Genomic DNA, 25012 nt, shown 5'->3' with positions numbered 1-25012 from the left:
CACAGGCAAGGATATTCCTGCCAGTAAGATTGCACCTAAATTAACCATTTAACGGATCATCAAGAACTTCAAGGAGAGCGGTTCAATTGTTGTGAAGAAGGCTTCAGAGCGCCCAAGAAAGTCCAGCAAACGCCAGGACCGTCTCCTAAAGTTGATTCAGCTGCGGGATCGGGGCACCACCAGTACAGAGCTTGCTCAAGAATGGCAGCAGGCAGGTGTGAGTGCATCTGCACGCACAGTGAGGCAAAGACTTTTGGAGGAGGGCCTGGTGTCAAGAAGGGCAGCAAAGAAGCTACTTATCTCCAGGAAAAACATCAGGGACAGACTGATATTCTGCAAAAGGTACAGGGATTGGACTGCTGAGGACTGGGGTAAAGTCATTTTCTCTGATGAATCCCCTTTATGATTGTTTTGGGGCATCCAGAAAAAGCTTGTCCAGAGAAGACAAGGTGAGCGCTACCATCAATCCTGTGTCATGCCAACAGTAAAGCATCCTGAGACAATTCATGTGTGGGGTTGCTTCTCAGCCAAGGGAGTGGGCTCACTCACAATTTTGCCCAAGAACACAGCCATGAATAAAGAATGGTACCAACACATCCTCCGAGAGCAACTTCTCCCAACCATCCAGGAACAGTTTGGTGACAAACAATGCCTTTTCCAGCATTATGGAGCACCTTGCCATGAGGCAAAAGTGATAACTAAGTGGCTCGGGGAACAAAACATCAATATTTTGGGTCCATGGCCAGGAAACTCCCCTGACCGTAATCCCATTGAGAACGTGTGGTCAATCCTCAAGAGGCGGGTGGACAAACAAAAACCCACCAATTATGACAAACTCCAAGCATTGATTATGCAAGAATGGAATGCCATCAGTCAGGATGTAGCCCAGAAGTTAATTGACAGCAAGCCAGGGCGGATTGCAGAGGTCTTGAAAAAGAAGGGTCAACACTGCAAATATTGACTCTTCGCATCAACTTCATGTAATTGTCAATAAAATCCTTTGACACTTATGAAATGCTTGTAATTATACTTCAGTATTTCATAGTAACATCTGACAAAAATATCTAAAGACACTGAAGCAGCAAACTTTGTGGAAATCAATATTTGTGTCATTCTCAAAACTTTTGGACACGACTGTACACTGTAATTCTGATCAATTCAATGTTATTTTAATGGACAATTTTTTTTCTCCCAAGTGACCCCAAGCATTTGAACGGTAGTGTATATATATATATATATATATATATATATTGATATTATTACATATATATACAGTATATATATATGTGTGTGTGTATATACTGTATGTATGTATGTGCGTTAATAAACTCAGTAGTTCTGAACCTGAGCCTGCCTCCTCAGAGTAATTGGACTAGAAAATAGGGATTCACAGCACTTCTATGAGGAAAACACTTGAGCACAACACACTTTTCAAACACACCTTTAAGTTATCACTGAAGCAGTAGTGATAGCCCAAGAAAAACATCCCAAAAATGACAAATTCCTGTTAAACATGTTGGGGCACTCAAAAAGCAGGCAGAGATAGGCATACCTAAACTCTAACCAAGAATGTACTCAATACAATTAAATAGCTAAACTTTTGGGTTAGTGGCTTTAGACTAAAAAACTGTTTTATCAAGGTTAAAATACAGCTGCTGTATTAAGTCTCTAGAAGACACATGAAAATGCCAGTTTAAACTTGCAAATGCCAGTTTAAACATTTAAACTTGCAAATATACAGACATTAGATCAGTTTCAGAGGCAACTTACATAAAACTCCTTTCAAACTCTCCTTAGCTGTAGTCTGTCCCAAAGCATCGTGTTACACCTACAGTCAATATTTACAGGATTCATATATTCAAAACAATTTCAATGATATTACTGATTTGAAATAGACTTACCATGACTTTCAAACAATTCATCATCCTCAAACAGACATGGTCACATGGTGTAGGCCCCATAGTAGTACTCTCTCCAAAAGGGGGACACTTTTCACAGCACTTCCATAGGAAGAGATTTTCGTAGCAGGTTCGTTTTTGCTAACTCTGACCCAAATCCTTTTTCTTAACCTTAACCTCAGTCTCCTAACGTGCTACGCTAATTTACCTAACCTGCTGCGAAAAAGTAATTTTGTGTGCAGTGAAAAGTATTTCCCCTCTCCAAAATTGCTGACTGCAGTTGCCTTTTAAAGGGATAGCAGGTCATTGATTTTAGCCCTTCATTACCTCAGTGGTGGACATTCAAAAGGCCCCACCTGTTACAGTTCATGTTGATCATGCTGGTCTGTATGTTCATCTTATGTACAGTATCTTCTCATTCACACTGAGAATGACATCAGATATACACATACTGACATCCATCTTACATGACTGTGGAACTATCAAGGAGAAGAGGCAAACACAGTATATCTAACATCACATTTTATTTGTTAAGTTACATGAGTAGCAACATTTAAATAAACATGATTTTGAGTATAGAATGAGATTTACATAAAACATCTAAATAACTTTTGTCACTCAGACAGCACAGTAAGAACATAAGTAACAGGTGGACGACAGAGGGCTTCTCAGAAGGCAGGGGATACATTCAATCATTGGAGATAGTGATGAAAATGTGTTTGCATGTGCATAGCTTTAAAAGCTGTTTAAATGCATTATGTTACCAAAAACGTTCAAGTAAAGTTTAAATCGTTATCCCAAACAAAGAGTCAGTGATAAGTTGTAGAAGTACATTTAAAGTATTTAACCAAAGAAAATGATCACATTGGGGACTCAAAGGGTACTCCTGCATTGTGAAAAAAGAGCAAAACCATTTGGGGGTTTTCAGAGCACAATAGACAAAATATTCACTTTTAACTAAAAGTAAACTACAGTCCTCTTCACATATGCACCAGCTGTATTAAAATAAAAAATGATCTGAAAAGAAAATGTACAACATACAAGGCCACAGAATGAGGATTGGTCAAAGTGATTTCATAAAAAAATCCTTTCCTCAACCTCATTCAATTCAGTGGTTGTGGTCAAAGATTTCACAGTGTGTGATTATATATATATATATATCAACTATATATATATATATATATATAACATATTACACAGTATACCAATACTCAGGAAAAGCTCTATTGGCCATTTTGTGTAGTAGGTTATAGTTGCACATACATACTGTGGATTAAGTGCAGATCTTAGAGGTCCTTTCAATAGATCAGCATTTTACCAGAATTCAGGACACAGTGTTCCGTGTCAGTGCATAACCATCTAGGAAGTGTATGTGATCTAATGGTGTGGGTGGTGGGGGGAGGGCTGAAGGCACGTACAGTATCTAATGGCTTCAAATGTAGGTAATGACCTTAACATAAGATGCAAGAAAGCACGTTTTAATGTTCCTTGTATAGGTGCCTTCATTTAAGGGGAGTGCGGTTGTCTGTTGGATTTCCGTGGTAATTCCGTGGTCCAGCAGCACGTCTTTGGGTAGTGGTGTCCTCACACCTCTGTATTTAGCTTTCACAGTTTTCCACAGAGAAGTTGGACTCAGATCTATTAGGATAAGAGAAAAACATCACAGACTTAGAAAGAAAAACAGAAATGTTTCCCTCCACTGCTCTCTCTTGTGGAATGATTAGTCATTAAATAAAGGTAATTTTTTTTACAATAAACAGAGAACATAATGGTTTGAGAAAAGATTGGATTATCTATAAACAAGTACTGTATTTAAAACGAATCCTTGATTATAACTTCAACAAATCACTAACGATTTGTGTGATATGGTCAAACAGAGCATGCTGAATGGACTTACAGGTCTTGCTGCTTGTGGATCATGTGGTTGTTGTACTCCAGAATGGGAGGGATGCTCTCCTGATGCTCCTCCTCTTCATCAGGGAGCTGTGAAGAAATCCTAGGTGATTTAGGTTTTATTGTCCTACTTGTGTGAAATGTCTTCAGTGTGGTCAGTGTAATGCAATAGTTTTATCGACTACTATAGTTGATCTTTATTTCTCCTTTTTTTCTACATTTAGTCATAAAAATTCAGATGTAGATCTCAAAGGTCTGTAAATCGTCACGTGAGACTAAATCAAAGACAATGGCACCACCTAGTGGCTATATTCTGAACAGCAGGTGATGAGTGGCTGGTTCTCTTACCTCCCAGTACACCTCATCATCGAAGCAGTTCTCATCAGCAGGATCACCCCAAATGGGTAACTTCAGGATGGAACCTGTGAACAGAGGAGATAGCGTTTAACTTCAGTCCCTTTCCTTCAAGTACGTCACCCCTTATAACACCCATGTCACCTCTAGTTCACCCTTTATATGCCCATGGCTCCTCTCTATCTCTGATGCTAGGCTGGCGTGGCCAAACTCACCGACTATAGCTCCGCCTACAACCCCGAAGACGATGGACACACACATGCCAGCGGCCTGGTATCCACCCTGAGTTAACACAGTTCTGTCCTTAAAGTCTCCAGTGAAGTCAAACGTGTTGATCAACCTGGACAAAAAATAACAATGTACAGAGTCAGATTGTGTGCCATATTTAGGCTTATTGTTGAGTGTTCTAATGACTCTGTATATTTCCAACTAACTGTTAGACTACAGCCTAAACTGTAATTGACATAAATTGTTTGGTGTAAAATTACATTCATCGTTTAAGATCTGTCCTGTGACATACAGTAACTGTGTGATATGATTGGTTGATGAGAGGTTGTGGGGGAATATGTGTTCTGATTGTCTGGTAACAAGGATACATGTTCAGGTTCATGTGGTTTGGCTGTGTAGCCTTAGGCCCTCGGGTCTCCTGACTCACCCCTGCTTTCCGTAGACTGACTCGCTGGCAGCTGCAGCAGTGATGGCTCCAACTATCCCGCCAATCACCCCAGGCATGGCGTGCAGGTTGTGTATTCCACACGTGTCCTGAATCTTCAGTGTCTTCTCCAAGAAGGGCTGGGAGGAGACAGGGAAAGTTTAACACACCCGTAAACAGCCCCAATTAGTGTGTTACCGTTTGCCATAAAAGAATCTGCCCAAAGATTAGGCAACCATTTAGAGTGCTATACCTTCTTTTTTGAGTGTGGCCCAACATCATTCATAAGAAGTAAATAAGAGCTGTAAGAGTTGGCATTACTTTCTTTGGACAGAACCTACTATGCCTACAAAACAAGACATTGTAGCTTTAAGCTGTGATTGGCCAGGGTTGAGACTCACAGAAATGAAGATGTAGCCCATGGTAGAGATGATGCCGCAGAAGAAGCCCACAATCAGAGCGCCGTAGGGAGAGATCATAAACTCAGCCGCTGTCCCCAAGGCAACACCCCCCGCCAGGGTGGAATTCTGGATATGCACCTGTTAAGCAAGAGAGAGCACCAGTCATGACACTCAAAGTTGTCAGTCAACAAGATGAGCGCAGAGGAGGATTATGCAGACTGAGAGGTCATCAGTTAGTGTCACAAATACACAGTTACAGAGAATGTCACACATTCAAACACACATACACATAGTGATGATTCTTACCATGTCGAGCTTGCCAGTCTTCTGGGAGAGGCTGGAGATGGCCACTGTGGTGAGGACAGTGGAGGCCAGGCACAGGTAGGTGTTGATGACAGCCCTGTGCTGACCGTCTCCATGGTCAGTAATGGCCGAGTTGAAACTGGGCCAGAACATCCACAGGAACAGTGTGCCTGAGGAGAGAGAAGACCCAACACAGTTGAAACACACCGATCATCACACACACTTCAGAACAGGAACAGTGCCATGGCAGAAAACGTCTACAAACTAAAGATAGGTCACCATCACCAGAGGGAGTGAAACCCACACAGAGCCAATCAGAACCATTCATATGTTTATGCAATGAACAACTAGCTCACCAATCATGGCGAAGGTATCGGAGTGGTACACAGAGCCCTGCATACGCTTGCTCTGGTGTAAATTAGGTCGGTAAAGGACCCGGGAGATGGACAGACCATAATAACCTCCAAAGGTGTGAATAACCATGGAGCCACCGGCATCCCTAGCCTGTGGGGATAGAAACAGTTGTTTGTTACCAGGTGTACCAAACCATGTGATTACGTGGCTGCAGGTCATTGAGATTACATAAATGCGTTACTATATCAGGGTTATAGGGTGAATTCAATGAATCCAACCATGGCTAATACAGTGTGTTTAATTTAATAGTTGTACGCCCAGAGAGTGCTTGATGGGACTCACATGAAGTAAGTTCAGAATGATGTACTCTTCCACAGCAAACAGAGTGACACCAAACAGGGTCATAACCAACAGCTGGACCGGGCTGACTTTGCCCAGCACTGCCCCGTAGGCTATGAGACAGCCCGCCACACAGAAGTCAGCATTGATCAGACTGCAGATAGAAGACACAGGTGGGTGGAGATTATTACTGGAGAGTCATGTGAGAGAGTCAGTCATGTATACAGTTGTAAAACCTGAATGACTAGATCAGTAAGTAATCCTCCTTCAGGTAATCCTCCTTCAGGTCTTTCTCTCAGCTATGAGAGTAATGATAGTCTGCCCTTCAATATGAATACCACGGGAGAGAAGTCTCAAGGATAATGATATTTGTGATTTAAGTCAACCTAAATGGTTTAAACCTCCACGCCTCTTGTTATTGAGATTCTCAGAACAAGAACCCATCCATCAGATGAACCCAGGGATGAGCAACTTTGATGGGGGTGACCCCCCTCATGACAGCGAAGAGAAAACATTTACATTTTAAAGTCAATTTCCTGCAATACAGCACATTTTGGCATGGGGTGGAGGCAAATATTTGCATCGATGGGCCCCACACCGGTAGGTATTACGATCATGCTAGATAGCTGGCCGCTAGACTAACTCACCAATCTAAAAAATGTAGCTGACATGGGCTAATTGAGTGACTGCTGATGCACAACCACATTTTGAAATTGCACTTAGTTTATTCTATTATTCTAACTCTCAATAGTAAGTTGAGACCCCGACTGAGTCCCCCCCAGTTGAAATAATAATAATAATATGATGCCCGTGGACCGCCAGTTTCCCGTACCTGGTTTAACCCATCACCGCTTAACCCATGGTGACAGCTTGCTTAACCCTAAGAGAGTCTATGGTACAGTCTATTGCTCCTACAACCATTCTGCCATTGTCTCAGTATGAGTAGCAACTCACGGACTAAGCCTCCTCCCCTCTCCTATGTGTGGGCACACCTCATCAGTTCTCACTCTAATTACTGAACAAATTGCAGCCTCATAGATGCACATCAGTGCAGTTGCATACCTTTCAACACCGATGAAGATCTTTCCTGTCTGGGGGTCTAGAGAGTGGAACCAGCCTTGCATTAGCAGAGCCCACTGCAGGCCGAAGGAGGCAATGAGGAAGTTGAAGCCGACCGCACCGAAGCTGTACCTCTTCAAGAAAGTCATGAGGAACCCAAAACCCACAAAAATCATCACATGGACATCCTGGAAGCCTGGAGAGAGGAGAGTTAAAAGGAGAAAGAGTGAGATAGAGAGAGGTGGAGAGCGAGAGAGGGAGAGCGAGAGAATTATTAAAAGTGTAAAATAAATCCTAATAGTTAATGAAACATGTTATTGCATCCAATGCAAGGGGCTCTCAGTAGTTGCATAGTTTTTTTTATAAAAATCAGTCCTGGTGTTCTGTACTATTTGGTCAAAGTTTTAAAGCTGTTAACTTGACATGTTCATCTGGAAATGTCATCATCAGATTAGCAGGTTTAGGATACACACCCTGTCAGTTTACACGCCAGAGCTACAGGTAGCATATAATCCCTGACAAATCAAAACACATCATATTATAAGAGGAAACAGATGCCACATAGCATCACGAGTAAACTTAACTTGTAACTCATTCAGCCTGGCTATCAGCAAAGATGCCCATCAGAAGCTGTTATGAACCAAGCTAGAACCAGACAAATTGGAAATAAGCACTGACCAACATCTGGTAAAGAGTTTACGTAGTTTTAACCCAAGTTAGGGAGGAAAATTTGGACTGCTACTGCATTAGTCCATTAATGAATAGATGCTTTCAAAATAACTGAGACTGAGATCGTTGTCCAGAGGATTTCACAGGGGAAATCAAACATCCTAGAGATCAAAGGTTGTCATCTGATCAAACAGCAAGCATGCTTCTTATTAATAACCAGAGTCTTTGTCATTTCAATGAAGATGAAACCATGAATCATACATTTACTGTATATTGTCAACCTAAACGATGCACCAGGCAGACCGGTGATTATGAATGTACTTACTGGGGTATCTGAAGTAGAAGTCATTCTCTATGTCGCTGGTGATGTTGTCATGGGCCTTGGTCTCTACCCAGTGTGCGTTCGACTCCTTGTCGTAGCGGATGAAGACTCCGAAGAGGATGATCATGGCAATCTGCCAGACGAAGCAGACTACCGGCAGTGTAAGACGGATGTTGGTGTTCTTTTGCCGAGAGAAATAGTCTTTGCATCCCTGGCTGCAATTCCCCATGGTGGTGGCTGAGTAAGTACTGAGACAGTGTTGCTCTTTGACCTGCCTGAGTGTGGCTGTGACCCTGAAACTACAGTCTGTATCACTACAGGTATATATGGGACAAAACAGAGGTGTGTCCTCAGTGTGAGCCAGCTGTTGCCCCACCCAGCGCCAAACCCTCCCTCCCCTTCCTGCCCTCTGGCACCTTGATAGATGACATCTGACATGAGGCAGCAGAGAGTCCCGTGCATTTTATTGTTTGTCACAAACAACATTGGAGGGGTTAGAGGAAAACCTGAAAAAAAGACATTTGGTTGCCATTTTTTGTTGTTAGAGGAGATCTCCTTTGTTGTTACTGGGCAACAAGCAACCTGGTCTCAGAGAAAGAAGTATAATACTAAACATCCTCCAAGATGTTTGATAAGTTAAGTCATCCAATTTGTATGCTATTGTACTGTACAACTGGATAAGATGTATGATGATACACAGTACCAGTCAAAAGTTTGGACACAGATACACATTCCAGGGTTTTACTTTATTTTTACTATTTTCTACATTGTAGTATAATAGAAAAGACATCAAAACTATGAAATAACACATATGGAATTATCTAGAAGCCAAAAAAGTGTTAAACAAATCAAAATATATATTTTTTTGAGATTCTTCAAAGTAGCCATCCTTTGCCTTGATGACAGCTCTGCACACTCAACTGGAATGCATTTCAATTAACAGGTGTGCCTTGTTAAAATGTAATTTGTGGAATTTCTTTCCATCTTAATGTGTTTGAGCCAATCAGTTGTGTTGTGACAAGGTAGAGGTGGTATACAGAAGATAGCCCTATTTGGTAAAAGACCAAGTCCATATTATTGTGTTAAGTTTTACTCTGTTTATTTAGAACCTAAGGACGATTAGTAAAGCTTAAACCAAGTTTATTCACCCATTGGGTCATACAGCTGCATAAGACAAAACATATTTCCACCAGTTGTAGTATATATATCCCAATTTGGGAGGAGTCTCCTCCTTCCCTCTAAATATTACATCTTTATTACTAGGCAGGACGTCAAGTGATGCGGGCAATAAACTGTTCCTTCTCCCTTAATGTCATCTCACCTGACCTGACCTCGACCCCCTTCCTCACTAATCCACAGCTGTCCACTATTATCAGTGAACACAATAATGTGATTGACTCTCCTCTACTCAGCACCTCCCAAAGCCCCCTGGCTCCTCCTGACCCAACCATATACAGTTGAAGTCAGTGGTTTACATACACCTTAGCCAAATACATTTAAACTCAGTTTTTCACAATAGGATCACCACTTTATTTTAAGAATGTGAAATGTCAAAATAATAGTAGAGAGAATTATTTATTTAAGCTTTTATTTCTTTCATCACATTCCCAGTGGGTCAGAAGTGTACATACACTCAATTAGAATTTGGTAGCATTGCCTTAAAATTGTTTGACTTGGGTCAAATTTTTCAGGACCCTTCCACAAGCTTCCCACAATAAGTTGGGTGAATTTTGGCCCATTTCTCCTGACAGAGCTGGTGTAACTGAGTCAGGTTTGTAGGCCTCCTTGCTTTTTCAGTTCTGCCCACACATTTTCTATAGGATTGAGGTCAGGGCTTTGTGATGGCCACTCCAATACCTTGACTTTGTTGACCTTAAGCTATTTTGCCACAACTTTGGAAGTGTGCTTGGTGTCATTGTCAATTTGGAAGACCCATTTGCGACCAAGTTTTAACTTCCTGACTGATGTCTTGAGATGTTGCTTCAATATATCCACATAATTTTCCACCCTCATGATGCCATCTATTTTGTGAAGTGCACCAGTCCCTCCTGCAGTGTTTGAGGTTACAGATGGACAGTGCTTTAAATATCTAATGGTGCAGTCGTCGTTCATCTCTTGCCAGGTCATGTTACTTAGCATTTCTTTCAAGGTGCTTAAGTGATTGTTAACATAAGATAATTGGGCTTTGTGACTGTGTTTACTCATGTTTGATCAATCACTCTGTGGTGTATGTCTGTCTGTCACCCAACTTGTCTTCACGGTTGGGATGGTGTTCTTCGGCTTGCAAACATCCCCCTTTTTCCACCAAACATAACAATGGTCATTATGGCCAAACAGTTCTATTTTTGTTTCATCAGACCAGAGGACATATCTCCAAAAAGTACGATCTTTGTCCCCATGTGCAGTTGCAAACCGTAGTCTGGCTTTTTTATGGCTGTTTTGGAGCAGTGGCTTCTTCCTTGCTGAGCGGTCTTTCAGGTTATGTCAACATAGAACTCGTTTTACTGTGGATATAGATACTTTTGTATCTGTTTCCTCCAGCATCTTCACAAGGTCCTTTGCTATTTTTCTGGGATTGATTTGCACTTTTCGCACCAAAGTAAGTTTATCTTTAGGAGACAGAATACGTCTCCTTCCTGAGTGGTTTGACAGCTGCGTGGTCCCATGGTGTTTATACTTGAGGACTATTGTTTGTACAGATGAACGTGGTACATTCAGGCATTTGGAAATTGCTCCCAAGGATGAACCAGACTTGTGGAGGCCTACAATTTTTTTCTGAGCTCCTGATTTCTTTTGATTTTCCCATGATGTCAAGCAAAGAGGCACTGCGTTTGAAGGTAGGCCTTGAAATACATCCACAGGTACACCTCCAATTGACTGAAATTATGTCAATTAGCCTATCAGAAGCTTCTAAAGCCATGACATAATTTTCTGGAATTTTCCAAGCTGTTTAAAGGCATAGTGTATGTAAACTTCTGACGCACTGGAATTGTGATGCAGTGAATTATAAGTGAAATAATCTGTCTGTAAACAATTGTTAGAAAAATTACTTGTGTCATGCACAAAGTAGATGTCCTAACCGACTTGCCAAAACATTAGTTTGTTAACAAGAAATTTGTGGAGTGGTTGAAAAACGAGTTTTAGTGACTCCAACCTAAGTGTATGTAAACCTCCGACTTACACTGTACAGTCGTCCTACAGATACCCATTAACTTCTGGTGTATAAAGTTACCAGCCTCAGAAATTGCAGCCCAAAAAAATGCTTCGCAGAGTTCAAGTAACAGACACATCTCAACATCAACTGTTCAGAGGAGACTGTGTGAATCAGGCCTTCGTGGTCAAATTGCTGCAAAGAAACCACTACTAAAGGATATCAATTATAATAAGAGACTTGCTTGGACTAAGAAACACAAGCAATGGACATTTGACCGGTGGAAATCCTTCCTTTGGTCTGATGAGTCCAAATTTGTTAGTTCCAACCGCCATGTCTTTGTGAGATGCAGGGCAGGTGAACGGATGATCTCTGCATGTGTGGTTCCCACCGCGATGCATGGAGGAGGAGGTGTGGGGGTGCTTTTCTGGTGACACTGTTGATGATTTATTTAGAATTCAAGGCACACTTAACCAGCATGGCTACCACAGCATTCTGCAGCGATACGCCATCCCATCTGGTTTGTGCTCACTGGAACTATTGTTTGTTTTTCAATAGGACATTGACCCAACACGCTTTCAGGCTGTGTAAGGGCTATTTGACCAAGAAAGAGAGTGATGGAGTGCTGCATCAGTTGACCCGGCCTCCACAATCATCCAACCTCAACCCAATTGAGATGGTTTGGGATGAGTTGGACCGCAGAGTGAAGGAAAAGCAGCCAACATGTGCTCAGCATATATGGGAACTCCTTCAAGACTGTTGGAAGAGCATTCCAGGTGGAGATGGTCAAGAGAATGCCAAGAGTGTGCAAAGCTGTCATCAAGGCAAAGGGTGGCTACTTTGAAGAATCTCAAATATAAATTATATTTTGATTTGTTTAACACTTTTTGTTACTACATGATTCCATATGTGTTATTTCATAGTTTTGATGTCTCCACTATTATTCTACAATATAGAAAATAGTACAAATAAAGAAAAACCCTGAAATTAGTAGGTGTGTCCAAAACTTTTTAGGTGTGTCCAAACTTTTGACTGGTACTGTACTTCCTATAATTCGTATGATATTGTATGACCACTATTCCATTCATAATGTCACCTAAAGTAGAAGTGTCAGAGATTTACTTACAGAATAATTCGACATACACTAAGAACACGTTGGCTGCGGCCTGGAGTTACAAAGCAGAAATGATATAACTGTATTCATTACAAACAACATTCTGCATTAGAGAAGGTCAGGGAAACTACAATTACTGCAGGTCATGGTTGACATGTTTTGTATTCAAAAGACAGATATATACAACATTTAAAGCTGCAATATGTAACTTTTTGGGCGATCCGACCAAATTCACATAGAAATGTGAGTTATAGATCTGTAAATCTCATTGAAAGCAAGTCTAAGAAGTGATATATCTATTCCATGTGCACTATTTATATGCTTCCCATGCTCAAGTTTAGTTTTTGCATCTTTTACTTTCGGATTTATACACCAGCTTCAAACAGCTGAAAATACAATATTTTTGGTGATGAAAAATATATTTTACAGCGGTTTAGATGGTACATGAGAGTTATTTAAGACATTCTTCAAAGAGCTAGGGTTTCAGAGGTTTTCGGAAGAGGGGCAGGGAACGTTGTCCTAACTTTAGTGGGAAGCTTGTTCCATCATTGGGGTGTCAGGACAGAGAAGAGCTTTGACTGGGCTGCGGGAGCTGCCCTCCCTTAGAGGTGGGAGGGCTGAGAGCCCAAGGGTGGCTGAACGGAGTGATTGGGTTGGGACGTAGGGTGGGAACATAGCCTGAAAGAAAGGAGGGGCAGTTCCCCTTGCTGCTCCGTAGTCAAGCACCAGGGTCTTGATGGTGATACGAGCTTCGACTGGAAGCCAGTGGACTGTACGGAAAAGCAGGGTGACATGGGAGAACTTAGGAAGGTTGAACACCAGACATAAACAACACATTTGGTATGTTATACCACAGCACTGTGTTGTATGCAATAAATTCCCCTTGTACCTGCAGTGTTTATTTAAGAAAGCAGCTGATGGATCAGCAACCTCAGCTTTGGCTGCTTTGAGTTACCATGAACTGTATTTGCATCTTGGGGGGATATTGCCCTATCCGCTGTCTGTTATGCATGAATTAACATGTATTTAAATATTTATGTTTGGACAAACAAATTATCCTTTTTGTTTAACATCTTCCTTAATCCATTTGAGCAGACATAATTCATGTAGCCTAATAATGTTGAGATGAGTACCAAGGCTATGCAAATTGCAGTACCAAATCTTCTACCCATAGCTTGCAACTTAGTTGGTGCATTATTGATAGAATTTAAGGTCAGTGCAATAGAAAATATTATTATTTACAGCCTACATAGAGGCTTGTTTGTCCGGGTGATGCTACTTGGTGCCCTGACTAGTGTTGATGGTGATGTGTGGACTGATCTTAAATAAACACTGCAGGCAACAGGGGCATTTCTGACATACAATACAAGCCTGCAGGATAACATACCAAATGTTTTGTTTATGTCTGTATCAATTTAAATAGACACACACAGGGCAATATCTGTCCAGTCATCTGCCCAAAGTGGTAATGAGGTGTGTCTGAGGCTATAAGGGCATCCGGTAACTCCATGTGCCACGCTGCCTTCACTGAACAGCAGCCCTGTATCAGTCTGGGTTATGTACATAGCCAGAGCACTAAGAGTAAACTGGCAGTATAATGTGGGGTAACATAATCTTACTACTAAATATGTATTTTGAACAAAGTATATTGAATGAAATGGCTTTTCAATTAAATGGAATCTGTAATCTTAAAGTTTTGTTCAGGGTAGGGAGAGAATAGAGGAGTGTGAGAATTTGAAATTCAAGTAATCTAATCCTGAAACAAAGAAAATAAGAAAATGACTCTCACCTGGACCTTGATATGGATCAATGTTGTTTCGTTTACCTTGGAGACTCCCTGATGTGTTCAGTAGAGCCCAAACTTTAGCTATGATTTTGAGTTAAATTTGGCCTTGATTGTGCCCCTACCAAACTCTACTTTCGTTGATCAGTCATTGAAAAAACATATACAATTAATTTCAACATCTTCTAAAGTCATCAGTAGCTAACCACATAGGCCAACTACTGAATATATGATGAAATACAGTATTATTGAACCCTTAGTGAACTCAGTACACTGTATCAACAAGAACCTGTATACCTGTACTAGAAGAGAACATCCTCCTAAATGTGTTTTCTAGGTATGCAGGTGACGCGTGCACATGGGGTCTGATAAGAACACGTGATGGACACACACACAGCATGATGTCGGTTGCTGTCTTAGTTGGTGTCTCGCTGATGACTCTTATCTTAACTATGATCAAGGCCTTGGAGCGTTTCTTTTGCTATTCTAACATCTACTGTAGTTTTTGACAGTTGATAATCAGAGGGAATTTATGGACAAACTCATGGTATTGGTACTGTACAAGATCTTAGTGACATAAGCATAAAAAACTGCTAGGTAAAACATAAATTGATGTTGTACTGTAATCAACATGAAATGCAATGATAATAATGCTATAATGACTGTCAATTGTGCTATATTAGCAACAATAAGAGTGGTATACATTTTTTATTTTGCTTATTGCATTTCAGATTAGGTTTGAGGTGTCTCTTTACAATGGTATCTTCAGTGTTCAACTATGGTAGCCTGGTCCCATCTCTGTTTGTGCTCTTGCCAATGCCAACTTCACTGCTGTCATTATCAAGCCAACATTGGCATTGGCATGATAGCACAACCTGACTGGCACTGAGGCTTCAACTACGGGATATCACTTCAACAAAATATGTTGGATGAGTAGGCCTAATTTCTTTTGTTTACAGACAACTGAATTGTACGAGGACAAAAGTGCCTCGCTTTTCTAATAGTTTGTCTAATAAGGAGTTCTCTGATGGTTCAGAATAATACAACAACCTTATTCAAAAAGAAATGTATGACTGGGTCTCACCTCCTCATTGTTATGAGCCCGAACAGCCCTCAAATAATTAACCATTAGATACAGACTAAACCAGGGCAATGCCTTACAGACAGTTCAGGTTTTTTCAGTGATTGTTTTAATTAAAAGTTTGAGTGAACGTCAGACATAGCCACTAGCCTCTAGTACCTGCAGAAGACCAACCATTCAGTTGGGCCAAGGTGAGTTATACAAACGTTTCACAAACAAAACAAATCAGTGAAAGAATGCGACCGAGGGATATTATGGAGTCACTTAGATCCTTATCTTCAAAGCTACATTCCTACAAGGCTCTCTATTACATGGTGTGGTGTCCTCAACTGTCATTGCGGCATGGATACATTCCACCAGTGATGTACCATAAGGTCTCATGGAGAGCTGCCAATCAATAGGCAGGTGAGTCACAGAACATCGCACCACAGATACTTCAGGCAATTTCGGAGTTTTGCTTTCTTAGCCCTCTCTGCCCAAAACAGTGAATGTGGTTTGCCTGCCAATGCTGCAATACAATAACACTATTAACCATCTCTGACACCACTGACGGGTGTAAAACCACATGAGGTCTGAAGATATGAGAAAATGTACAGTGTAAAGCAACAGGGACCTCTCTCCTTAAACTTAGCCAGTCTATTTTTGCTCTCTTACCAAATACTTATTGAATTATCATGTCTTTCATTGTTTTCTGTGACAAGGAGTTGGAATGATAGCACCGATCTGGGACCAGGCTATAGCTGTGAAGGAGAGAGACAGTGAATATGAATGACACAACATCGGAGATGTGAAGGGAAGGGAAAGGGGATACCTAGTCAGTTGTTTTAACTGAATGCATTCAACTGAAATGTGTCTTCTGCATTTAACCCTCTGAATCAGAGAGGTGCGGAGGGCTGCCTTAAACCACGTCATCGGCATCCGGGAAGCAGTTGTTGTTGGAGGTTAACTGCCTTGCTCAAGGGTAGAATGGCAGATTTTTCCACCTTGCTGGCTTAAAGGAAAATACACTATGCGTTTTGCATCATAATGATGTGGCAAGTGACACCTTGCTTCTTGAATGTCCAATATCTTGAAAACTTGACTGATAACATGCAAAACATTTCGGGACTGTATCAACAGTAGACGAATGAAAAGAAAACCAAAGTATAGTTTTGGAGTGGGTTTTTCCTTTAAGTCAGGGATTTAAAGCATAAGAAGATGTATAATCCACCCATATAGCATTGCTATACCATAGTAATAGAAACCAAGCAAAAGATAACAGGAACATCAGTAAAAGTTCCATTAAGGCCCAAGCCCAGTGATTGTTTACCTTTGTCTCAGAAAGCTCCTCATCACTGATGCCATCTCTACTGTGAAAACGAATCAAACGTGATTTATGTGATACATGGTGATGCAGCAGTCTGAGCGACATACTGGCTCGGAGTGAAGCCTCCCTTGGCTCACATCACAGAGAATACATCCTTCGCCAGGTGATTAATGACTGGATGTCACTAATAACCCATACAGCTGGGAGGTTTACCAAGAATTATCAGAGTCTCTCACATTTCCAGTTTGCTCCTTTGTTCGTGCACCTTGGTTGATGCTTAGAGACATATAGTATGCATACAGTGTGCATTCATGAGATAGGTGATAGCGTAGAGGAATGAGAGACAGACAGATATCTCTGGGTGACACCGACCCACACTCACTCATAGTAGGGCCTGACACTCTTGATAGCCTGCTGACAGAGAGCACTGATCTACAACAGAGATACACTTCATCATACCTCACTGACGTGAAATACTTCACAATGGCTAGTCATGTGATAACTCACTTTTAAGATGTCACAGACTGACGCAAAACCCCTGGCGGAGTCATAAGGTTTCCTGCATCGTGATATGTGGACCAAAAAAAAAACTCAGGTAACGCTGAGGGATGGGGAGAAAGGCTTCTGAGAAGTTTGGAGAGATTATTGGAGTTTTTGCATATAGAAGAAGCACGCTTTTATGAATTGGAATGTCTATGCAGCAGCGTTTTGGGTTATTCTGTTGACCCCTACCGAGGTCATCCTGTGACATTCAGGCCCTGAAGACATTGTGGTTCAAAGCTCAGCCAGCAGGGTAGTAAAGTGGACAGGATCATAGAGAAGAGAAGCCAACCAAAACTAGCTATAAATCAGGCCCTGAGTCTTTACAGCTAATGTTTAAAAATCGACTATTCCCAACACTTTGCTGTATTAGCTGCTTTTGAAATTGCAAGGAGGAATGGGAAAAAATGTCAGTCTCTCGATGTGCAAAACTGATAGAGACATACCCCAAGCGACTTACAGCTGTAATCGCAGCAAAAGGTGGCGCTACAAAGTATTAACTTAAGGGGGCTGAATAATTTTGCACGCCCAATTTTTCAGTTTTTGATTTGTTAAAAAAGTTTGAAATATCCAATAAATGTCGTTCCACTTCATGATTGTGTCCCACTTGTTGTTGATTCTTCACAAAAAATACAGTTTTATATCTTTATGTTTGAAGCCTGAAATGTGACAAAAGGTCGCAAAGTTCAAGGGGGCCGAATACTTTCGCAAGGCACTGTATGAGATATGCGGTGCGAGTTTATGTACAAAAGCTTCAATGTCATAAATGTTTAAAGAATTGGCCACACGTCAAGCGTTTGCAAACGGAATATTATTGTTGAAGAGTCTGAGGATGCAAGGTATTCCAATTGTGATGGGAATCGGGTTCCAGAGTTCCCTGCGTGCCCTGTTAGGGTGAAGGAGGTCAAAGTAGGAAGGATCAGGGCTGTCGAGAAGGTCTCCTATGCAGAGACAGTGAAAATGGTCAAATCAGCTAGTTGAGATGATGAAGCTATGGCAGTGGATGCCCAACAGTCTGTGGATGTCAGTCAGTTGAGAGATCCTGAAAGATGAATCGCTGAAGAAGGTTCATTTTGTTGTGTTTATTGCGCAGGTGATTCATTGTACAGGACAAGCTAACAAAATCATTATGAAAGTGGCTAAAAGGTTCTTGGATATCCAGGATTTCAAGGCTGAAAACATTGCAGGGAATACTGTCGGAAGATGCTTTCCCCTCTCAGGCCCCCAGAGCCTGTAGCGATCTGAGTACATTTATGAAGTGAAGGAGTACATATACTTTTGTTTAGCTAGTTTTTTGATAATACAAACTAGTTAGTTCATAGCTCATACAAGTTTATTGTGTATTGTCTAGATACTGCTGGTTATGTAAAGTTATCATTTGATAATGCTAGCGAGGCAGGTTAGCTAGCTATAGGCTAGTTAACGGTATTCCCTACAAGTCGAGTTTGAAAGTTAGTTTGTAGCTCATACAAGTGTGTTCTGTATTGTCTAGGGCAAAACTAAATAATGGATGCAGCTATGGTGGTAGCTAACACATGTCTCAGTAATACAGTGAACTAGGACTGGAGCAACAAACCATAGCGGCATTACTGGCCTGAATCTAATACAATCTGGTGCTACAGTCATTCTGTACAAAAGTTCACTTCCTGGTCTTAATTTAAGGTTAGGGTTATGCATAAGGTTAGCAGTGTGGTTAGGGTTAGGTTTAAAATCACATTCAAAGAAGTGTAATTGTAGAAATAGGCGGCGTTTATAACTTTGTGCCTGTGGTAACTAGTGACGACCTAGATTTAGCTTGACCCAAGTTACTGCCCTGGTGACACAGACGGCTTCATCAACAATGGTAATGTGTGTTATGTGAAAATGTGTCTAAAAAAATACTCGGTTTGATAAACTAGTTGGTTAATTACCCAGCCAAGCAGATACAAGGAGAATACATTTTGGTTGTGAAGTTCAAAAAAAGCTTTGACCTTTCTTTAGAACAAAATGCAATTTACCACTTGTGCATCTATTGAATAACCCTGTCACGGGCCCTCCCAGTCAACAACACCTCATAAGATGAGGAAGTACATTGTTTATGAGGATTGCCTGTTGCAGAGATGTCCAGTTTAAAGCCGAACATGCAACATAGAGAAGACCAGCAGGGGGACCTTCAGCATCATGAAGACATGCCCAAGCTGTGCGCATTCCTATAAATGGAACAGGAATGACACTTGAAACAGGTTGGTGACATTTGACCTGGTCAAAGGTCAAAACAGTTTAGAGTTTTTCCCCAATTCCCCTTCATAACTTAGCCTGGTGGAACCAGCCTGCTCACTGTGTTTACCATTGTATTTCACTTCACATATCATTATATCTGAAGTGAAATAGAAAGGTGAATACAGCAGTCAGGTTGGTTCCACCATGCTAATCATAACCACCATTGATAATGTAATCAGTGCTTTGTGTGTGTGTTTGTGTATGGCCGACCAGTATCTTTGATGAGGGGCCAGGAGCTGATCTACGCTGCCATGCCCGTCAATGGGGCGCGGACAAAAAACCTTACCTCCAGCCTCACCTCTTGCCTGCTCAACAATGTTTGTTGATGAGGAGACCATAATTAGGTAGGTTGAGTTTGACCTGTTCAAACTTTAACATAGTATACACTCCGTGGCCAGTATACCTTGTTCATAAGAATGGATTGCTCCTACAGACAGTGAGTCACGGGGCAGTGGCTTGCTATATAAAGCAGGCCGACAGACATCGAGGCATTCAGTTACTGTTCGATTGAATGTTAGAATGGGCAAAACGAGTGGTCTAAGGGACTTCGAGCATGGTGTGATAGTCAGTGCCAGATCCAGTATCTCAGAAACGTCCTCCCTCCTGGGCTTTACACACACAACAGTGCCTAGGGTTTACTGAGAATGGTGTGACAAACAAAAAACATCCAGTCAGCGGCAGTCCTGTGGGCGGCCGAAGGAGATTGGCAATTAAGGTCAAAGGAGAACGGCAAAAATCGTGCAATCTAACAGGCGGGCCACAAATGGACAAATAATGGCACAGTACAACAGTGGTGTGCAGAATGGCATCTTGGAACACTCAACTAGTCGATCCTTGTCACTAATGGGCTATTGCAGCAGACGACCACACAGGGTTCCACTCCTATCTTCTAAAAACAAGAAGAAGCGGCTCCAGTGGGCACGCGATCACCAACACTGGACAATTGAAGAGTGAAAAACATTGCCTGGAACATGACAGCGTGTTCAGTTTACTTGCGTGTCCTGCACAGTCCCCAGACCTCAACCCAATAGAGCATCTTTATAAAGATATAGAACTGGCTGTTCGCAGCATGAACGTACGCCCGTCCAATCTGCAGAAACTGTGTGATGCCATAGCATTAGTATGGACTAACATCCCTGTGGAACGTTTCCAACAGCTTGTAGAATGCTCTGAAGAATTCAGGTTGTTCTGGAGGCAATGGGGTTCCGACACAGTACTACATAGATGGGTGTACCTAATAAACTGGCCAGTGAGTGTATGTTTGTCAGATATCAAGAGGCTCTATGGAGCCAGCACTTGGAGACTTGCAAGATGATGTGATAGAGTCCTGACCGACAGACAGGCTTGATACTGACGTCACTGAATGGACAGAGACCTGGCACTCAGCATTAACATTTTACTAGACAACTTTAACTTGTATTGTCGTTTTATATTATTTAATTGGATGGTATGAGTCATTATGGGGAGGGAGAACCCATATGTATTCTGCCTCAGGATCATGAAATTCCTGTTGTGTACGGGACACCACACAGGAAGTTATGACCGCTCTGACATGTTTGCCAAGGTAGCCCTATTACCACCAGACAAAATCCCTGAGAAAGACATTGCACATTGCTGTATTAGCAGAACACTGCTTATATGGTTTATGTATTACGTAAACGGTTGTTTATTGTACATGGACCTGTTACTACATTTGAAAGTTATCAAAACACTTAGTTTAGAATATCTACATAAATTCAGCAATTGCATTCATCTGATATTACTCTGTAGGCTATTGACCTGTTCAACACTTCATCCGGCATCTCCTCATACATCTATCTGCCTGTAGTTATTGAACTCAACCTGCAAGCAGTTTGTTTGTTGTGATTGAGTGGGGGAACCAGCTGCGGGCAAGGTTTTGACAGATGGGTGTGGCAAGGACACACACAAGAAACACCCACATCAAAACACACCCCCAAGCCAACTCACATTTGGCTTCTGTTATGGCCTCCAGCATTTCTTGAGGAGCAAGCCAAAAAACGAGGCCAATTCAGCGAGTGTAGTTCCCCTTTAACTGCAACAATGAATATAATTAAACACAAAGATAATTTCAGTCAAAGATGTTGCAACTGCAGATTCCTATTTCATGTGTATAAAAGTAGGGCCAAATTCACTCTTTGTTTTAAGTGAGATGTGAGGAATGGGTGTCTGTTGATTCCTGGAACAGAGTGCATTTGGTCCTACATTCAAAATCAGTCCCATTCCTTATCTCACTTATATCAAATAGTGAATGTGGCCTTACTTTTGTACACATAAATACTGTATGTAGCTGCAGTTGTTCTAAGTGAGATATAAGGAATGAAACTGGTTTGAGAAGTAGGACCAAATTCACTCTGTTCCAGGAGTTTCCCTCGATTCCTGTAACAGAGTGAATTTGGAACGTTGACTTTAAAAGCCACAATGACTATAACTCGTGATTGGATTGAATTACCGGTCTTAATTTGGCCCGAATCTTGTAGACATGAAATGGATTGCTGCAGTTGCAACATATTTGACTCAAAGTAACTTTGTGTTTATGTATATTATTTTATTATTTTATGTGTTGATTTCTGGAACAGAGTGAATTTTGTCCTACTTCTCAAACCAGTTTCATTCCTTATATCTCACTTAGAACAACTGCAGCTACATACAGTATTTATGTGTACAAAAGTAAGGCCACATTCACTATTTGACATAAGTGAGATAAGGAATGGGACTGATTTTGAATGTAGGACCAAATGCACTCTGTTCCAGGAATCAACAGACACCCATTCCTCACATCTCACTTAAAACAAAGAGTGAATTTGGCCCTACTTTTATACACATGAAATAGGAAGCTGCAGTTGCAACATCTTTGAGTCAAACTAACTTTGCATTTATGCATATTCATTTTGTAGTTAATATTCAACTACTAAAGACCTAGAGACACACCACTTAGTGTTGAATGCTGCAATATCAATAATTATCAATACAACTTTACTATAAGTTATATGTTTAGTAGTTAGATATTAACTACAAAAATGAATATACATAAACACAAAGTTAGTTTGAGTCAAATATGTTGCAACTGCAGCAATCCATTTCATGTCTACAAGATTCGGGCCAAATTAAGACCGGTAATTCAATCCAATCACGAGTTATAGTCATTGTGGCTTTTAAAGTCAACGTTCCAAATTCACTCTGTTACAGGAATCGAGGGAAACTCCTGGAACAGAGTGAATTTGGTCCTACTTTTCAAACCAGCCCATTCCTTACATCTCACTTAGAACAAAGGGTGAATTCTGCCCTACTTTTGCACACATTAAATGGGTAGTTGCAACATCTTTGACTAAAACTAACTCAAAGTTTGTGTTTATGCATATACATTTGTGTAGTTAGTAATGACTGTCTGTGACTACCTGTGTGTTTGAGGAAAAATGGGTGTTATAACTGAAAAGAGATAAAGGCCATTGCCATACTTTATTTTCATCCACTGGAGTCAATAAGATAAATATCAGATGGGTTCTCTTTGTTTGTTGTTCTCTATAGAGACCGAACACACTCTTTCTTTTTTTAAACCTTTATTTAACTAGGGAAGTCAGTTAAGAAAAAGTATTATTTTCAATGATGGCCTAGGAACAGTGGGTTAACTTCCTTGTTCAGGGGCAGAACGACAGATTTGTACCTTGTCGGCTTGATCTTGCAACCTTGCGGTTACTAGTCCAACGCTCTAACTACTAGGCTACCTGCCGCCCCTTCATCTTAAGACATTCAGCTGATGCAGAAAGTGACTGAACATGCTTAACTGGCGAGGTGCTTTTCACGTCAGGCTAGTTGCACAATCACAGAGAATGTGACATTTTTATCACCTGGCTGTCTGCCTGTCATGCTATTTGCTGAAGATGGGGGATGAGTGAATTGCTGCCACTCCCCCAGGACTGTGTAGGTATTGCTCCTGTTAGATCAGCAGACGATAAATGGCTATTAAGCACTGCCATATTACAGGTCTGCATTCTTCTACAACAGACAGGATCCAAATCACTTGGGCTCCTCTCCTGTACGTTCATCTGTCTTTTCCCTGGATCAGTCGGTAGATGGGCCGACCACTGCTTACCAAGACTATAAACCTCTATTTTCTTTGTGTTATCTTCATGCTTTTGATCTTATACACATGTACAATAAAAATACAATACAAATGGCCAATGTTAGGCACAATTTCCACAGATTTGGTTACTGATATAGTACATTCTCACTCTTGCTTAGACAGGTAGAATAATGTGACATATTTGGCTAACAATGACGTTCCCCAATAATTGGCCTCATTCTAAGTAATGAATAGTAGCAGTGTTTGTGTGATTCCACAGAAGGGGTTAGCATGTCCTCAGAAGTCTCTGGTGTCACTCCTGTATAATAAATAGGTGGTTGCTCATGAGAAAGTGACTCGCAAGTCAGTTAACTTGATTGTCATGCGATTTGCTGACCTTCCGCAATCAAGAGCTATAGTGATGAGTCACGAGTGTCACCGTTGTCTTTTAGCTCCTTTTTAGAACTCTGTTTTGCTAGTCTGGTCTCAGATCTGTATGTGCTTTAGCCAACCATTCTGACTATCATTGCGTGTCAAGTTGGCTAATGCACAAACAGATCTAGGAACAGCCTACTGTTTCCCCTCTTGTCATTTAGAATTGTTGTGAAAGGTCTTAATGATATAAGGTCTTGACATGAAAGATCTGAATAAAAACACATTGATGCCTGTAGACAAAGGCCAGTCTAAGAATCTGGAATTAAATGATGGGCACAATCACTAGAAATAAAGTTCTGAGAATGTAATAGTGCCAGTATCAATGTTTAGACGAGGTCCCGTGCCGAGGGTGTGTCACATACAATACTGTACAGTAGTTATCTACACGTGAACTGTCTCATCACTAGCCTCACTGTAAGTGGATCACTCTTTCATACACACAGCGCTGCTCTCTAGTGGCCACCTTTAAAAAGCAGTAGAAAACACTGGCATCATCATGATCAGAGGATTTGAATTCATAAAAATACACGGAACAAAAATATAAACGCAACATGCAACAATTTCAAAGATTCTACGGAGTTACAGATCATATAAATAAATAAATTAGGCCCTACTCTATTGATTTTGCCTGACTGGGAATACAAATATCCATCTGTTGGTCACAGATACCTTAAAGAAAAGGTAGGGGAATGTGTCAGCATCTGGTGTGAACATCATTTGCCTCATGCAGCGCGACACATCTCCTTCGTATAGAGTTGGTCAGGTTGTCGATTGTGGCCTGTGGAATGTTGTCCCACTCTTCTTTAATGGCTGTGCGAAGTTTCTTGATTTTGACGGGAACTTGGAACATGCTGTTGAACACATCGCTCCAGAGCAACCCAAACATGCTCAATGGGTGACATATCTGGTGAGTATGCAGGCCAGGGAAGAACTGGGACATTTTCAGCTTCCAGGAATTGTGTACAGATTCTTGTGACATGGGGCCATGCATTATCATGCTGAAACATGAGGTGATGGA

The 25012-nt window shown here is 41.2% G+C and overlaps 1 protein-coding gene across 1 annotated transcript; it reads right to left on the bottom strand.

Annotated features, from left to right (window-relative positions):
* Positions 1-3070: 3070 nt before the first annotated feature.
* On the bottom strand, positions 3071-8523 carry LOC139384835 (ammonium transporter Rh type C-like). The gene is made up of 11 exons (XM_071129731.1): positions 8248-8523; positions 7257-7449; positions 6198-6348; positions 5858-6005; positions 5505-5671; positions 5199-5336; positions 4801-4937; positions 4361-4485; positions 4140-4213; positions 3796-3881; positions 3071-3536 (listed from the first exon to the last, which is right to left on the bottom strand). The coding sequence occupies exons 1-11, from the start codon at positions 8471-8473 to the stop codon at positions 3497-3499; spliced, it is 1485 nt and encodes a 494-aa protein (XP_070985832.1). The 5' UTR covers positions 8474-8523; the 3' UTR covers positions 3071-3496.
* Positions 8524-25012: the final 16489 nt, after the last annotated feature.

Source organism: Oncorhynchus clarkii, chromosome 26 (genome assembly GCF_045791955.1).
Source record: "Oncorhynchus clarkii lewisi isolate Uvic-CL-2024 chromosome 26, UVic_Ocla_1.0, whole genome shotgun sequence".
Lineage (NCBI taxonomy): Eukaryota > Metazoa > Chordata > Actinopteri > Salmoniformes > Salmonidae > Oncorhynchus > Oncorhynchus clarkii.
Note: the sequence above shows the minus strand (reverse complement) of the source record. Positions and strands in the feature narration are given on the sequence as shown.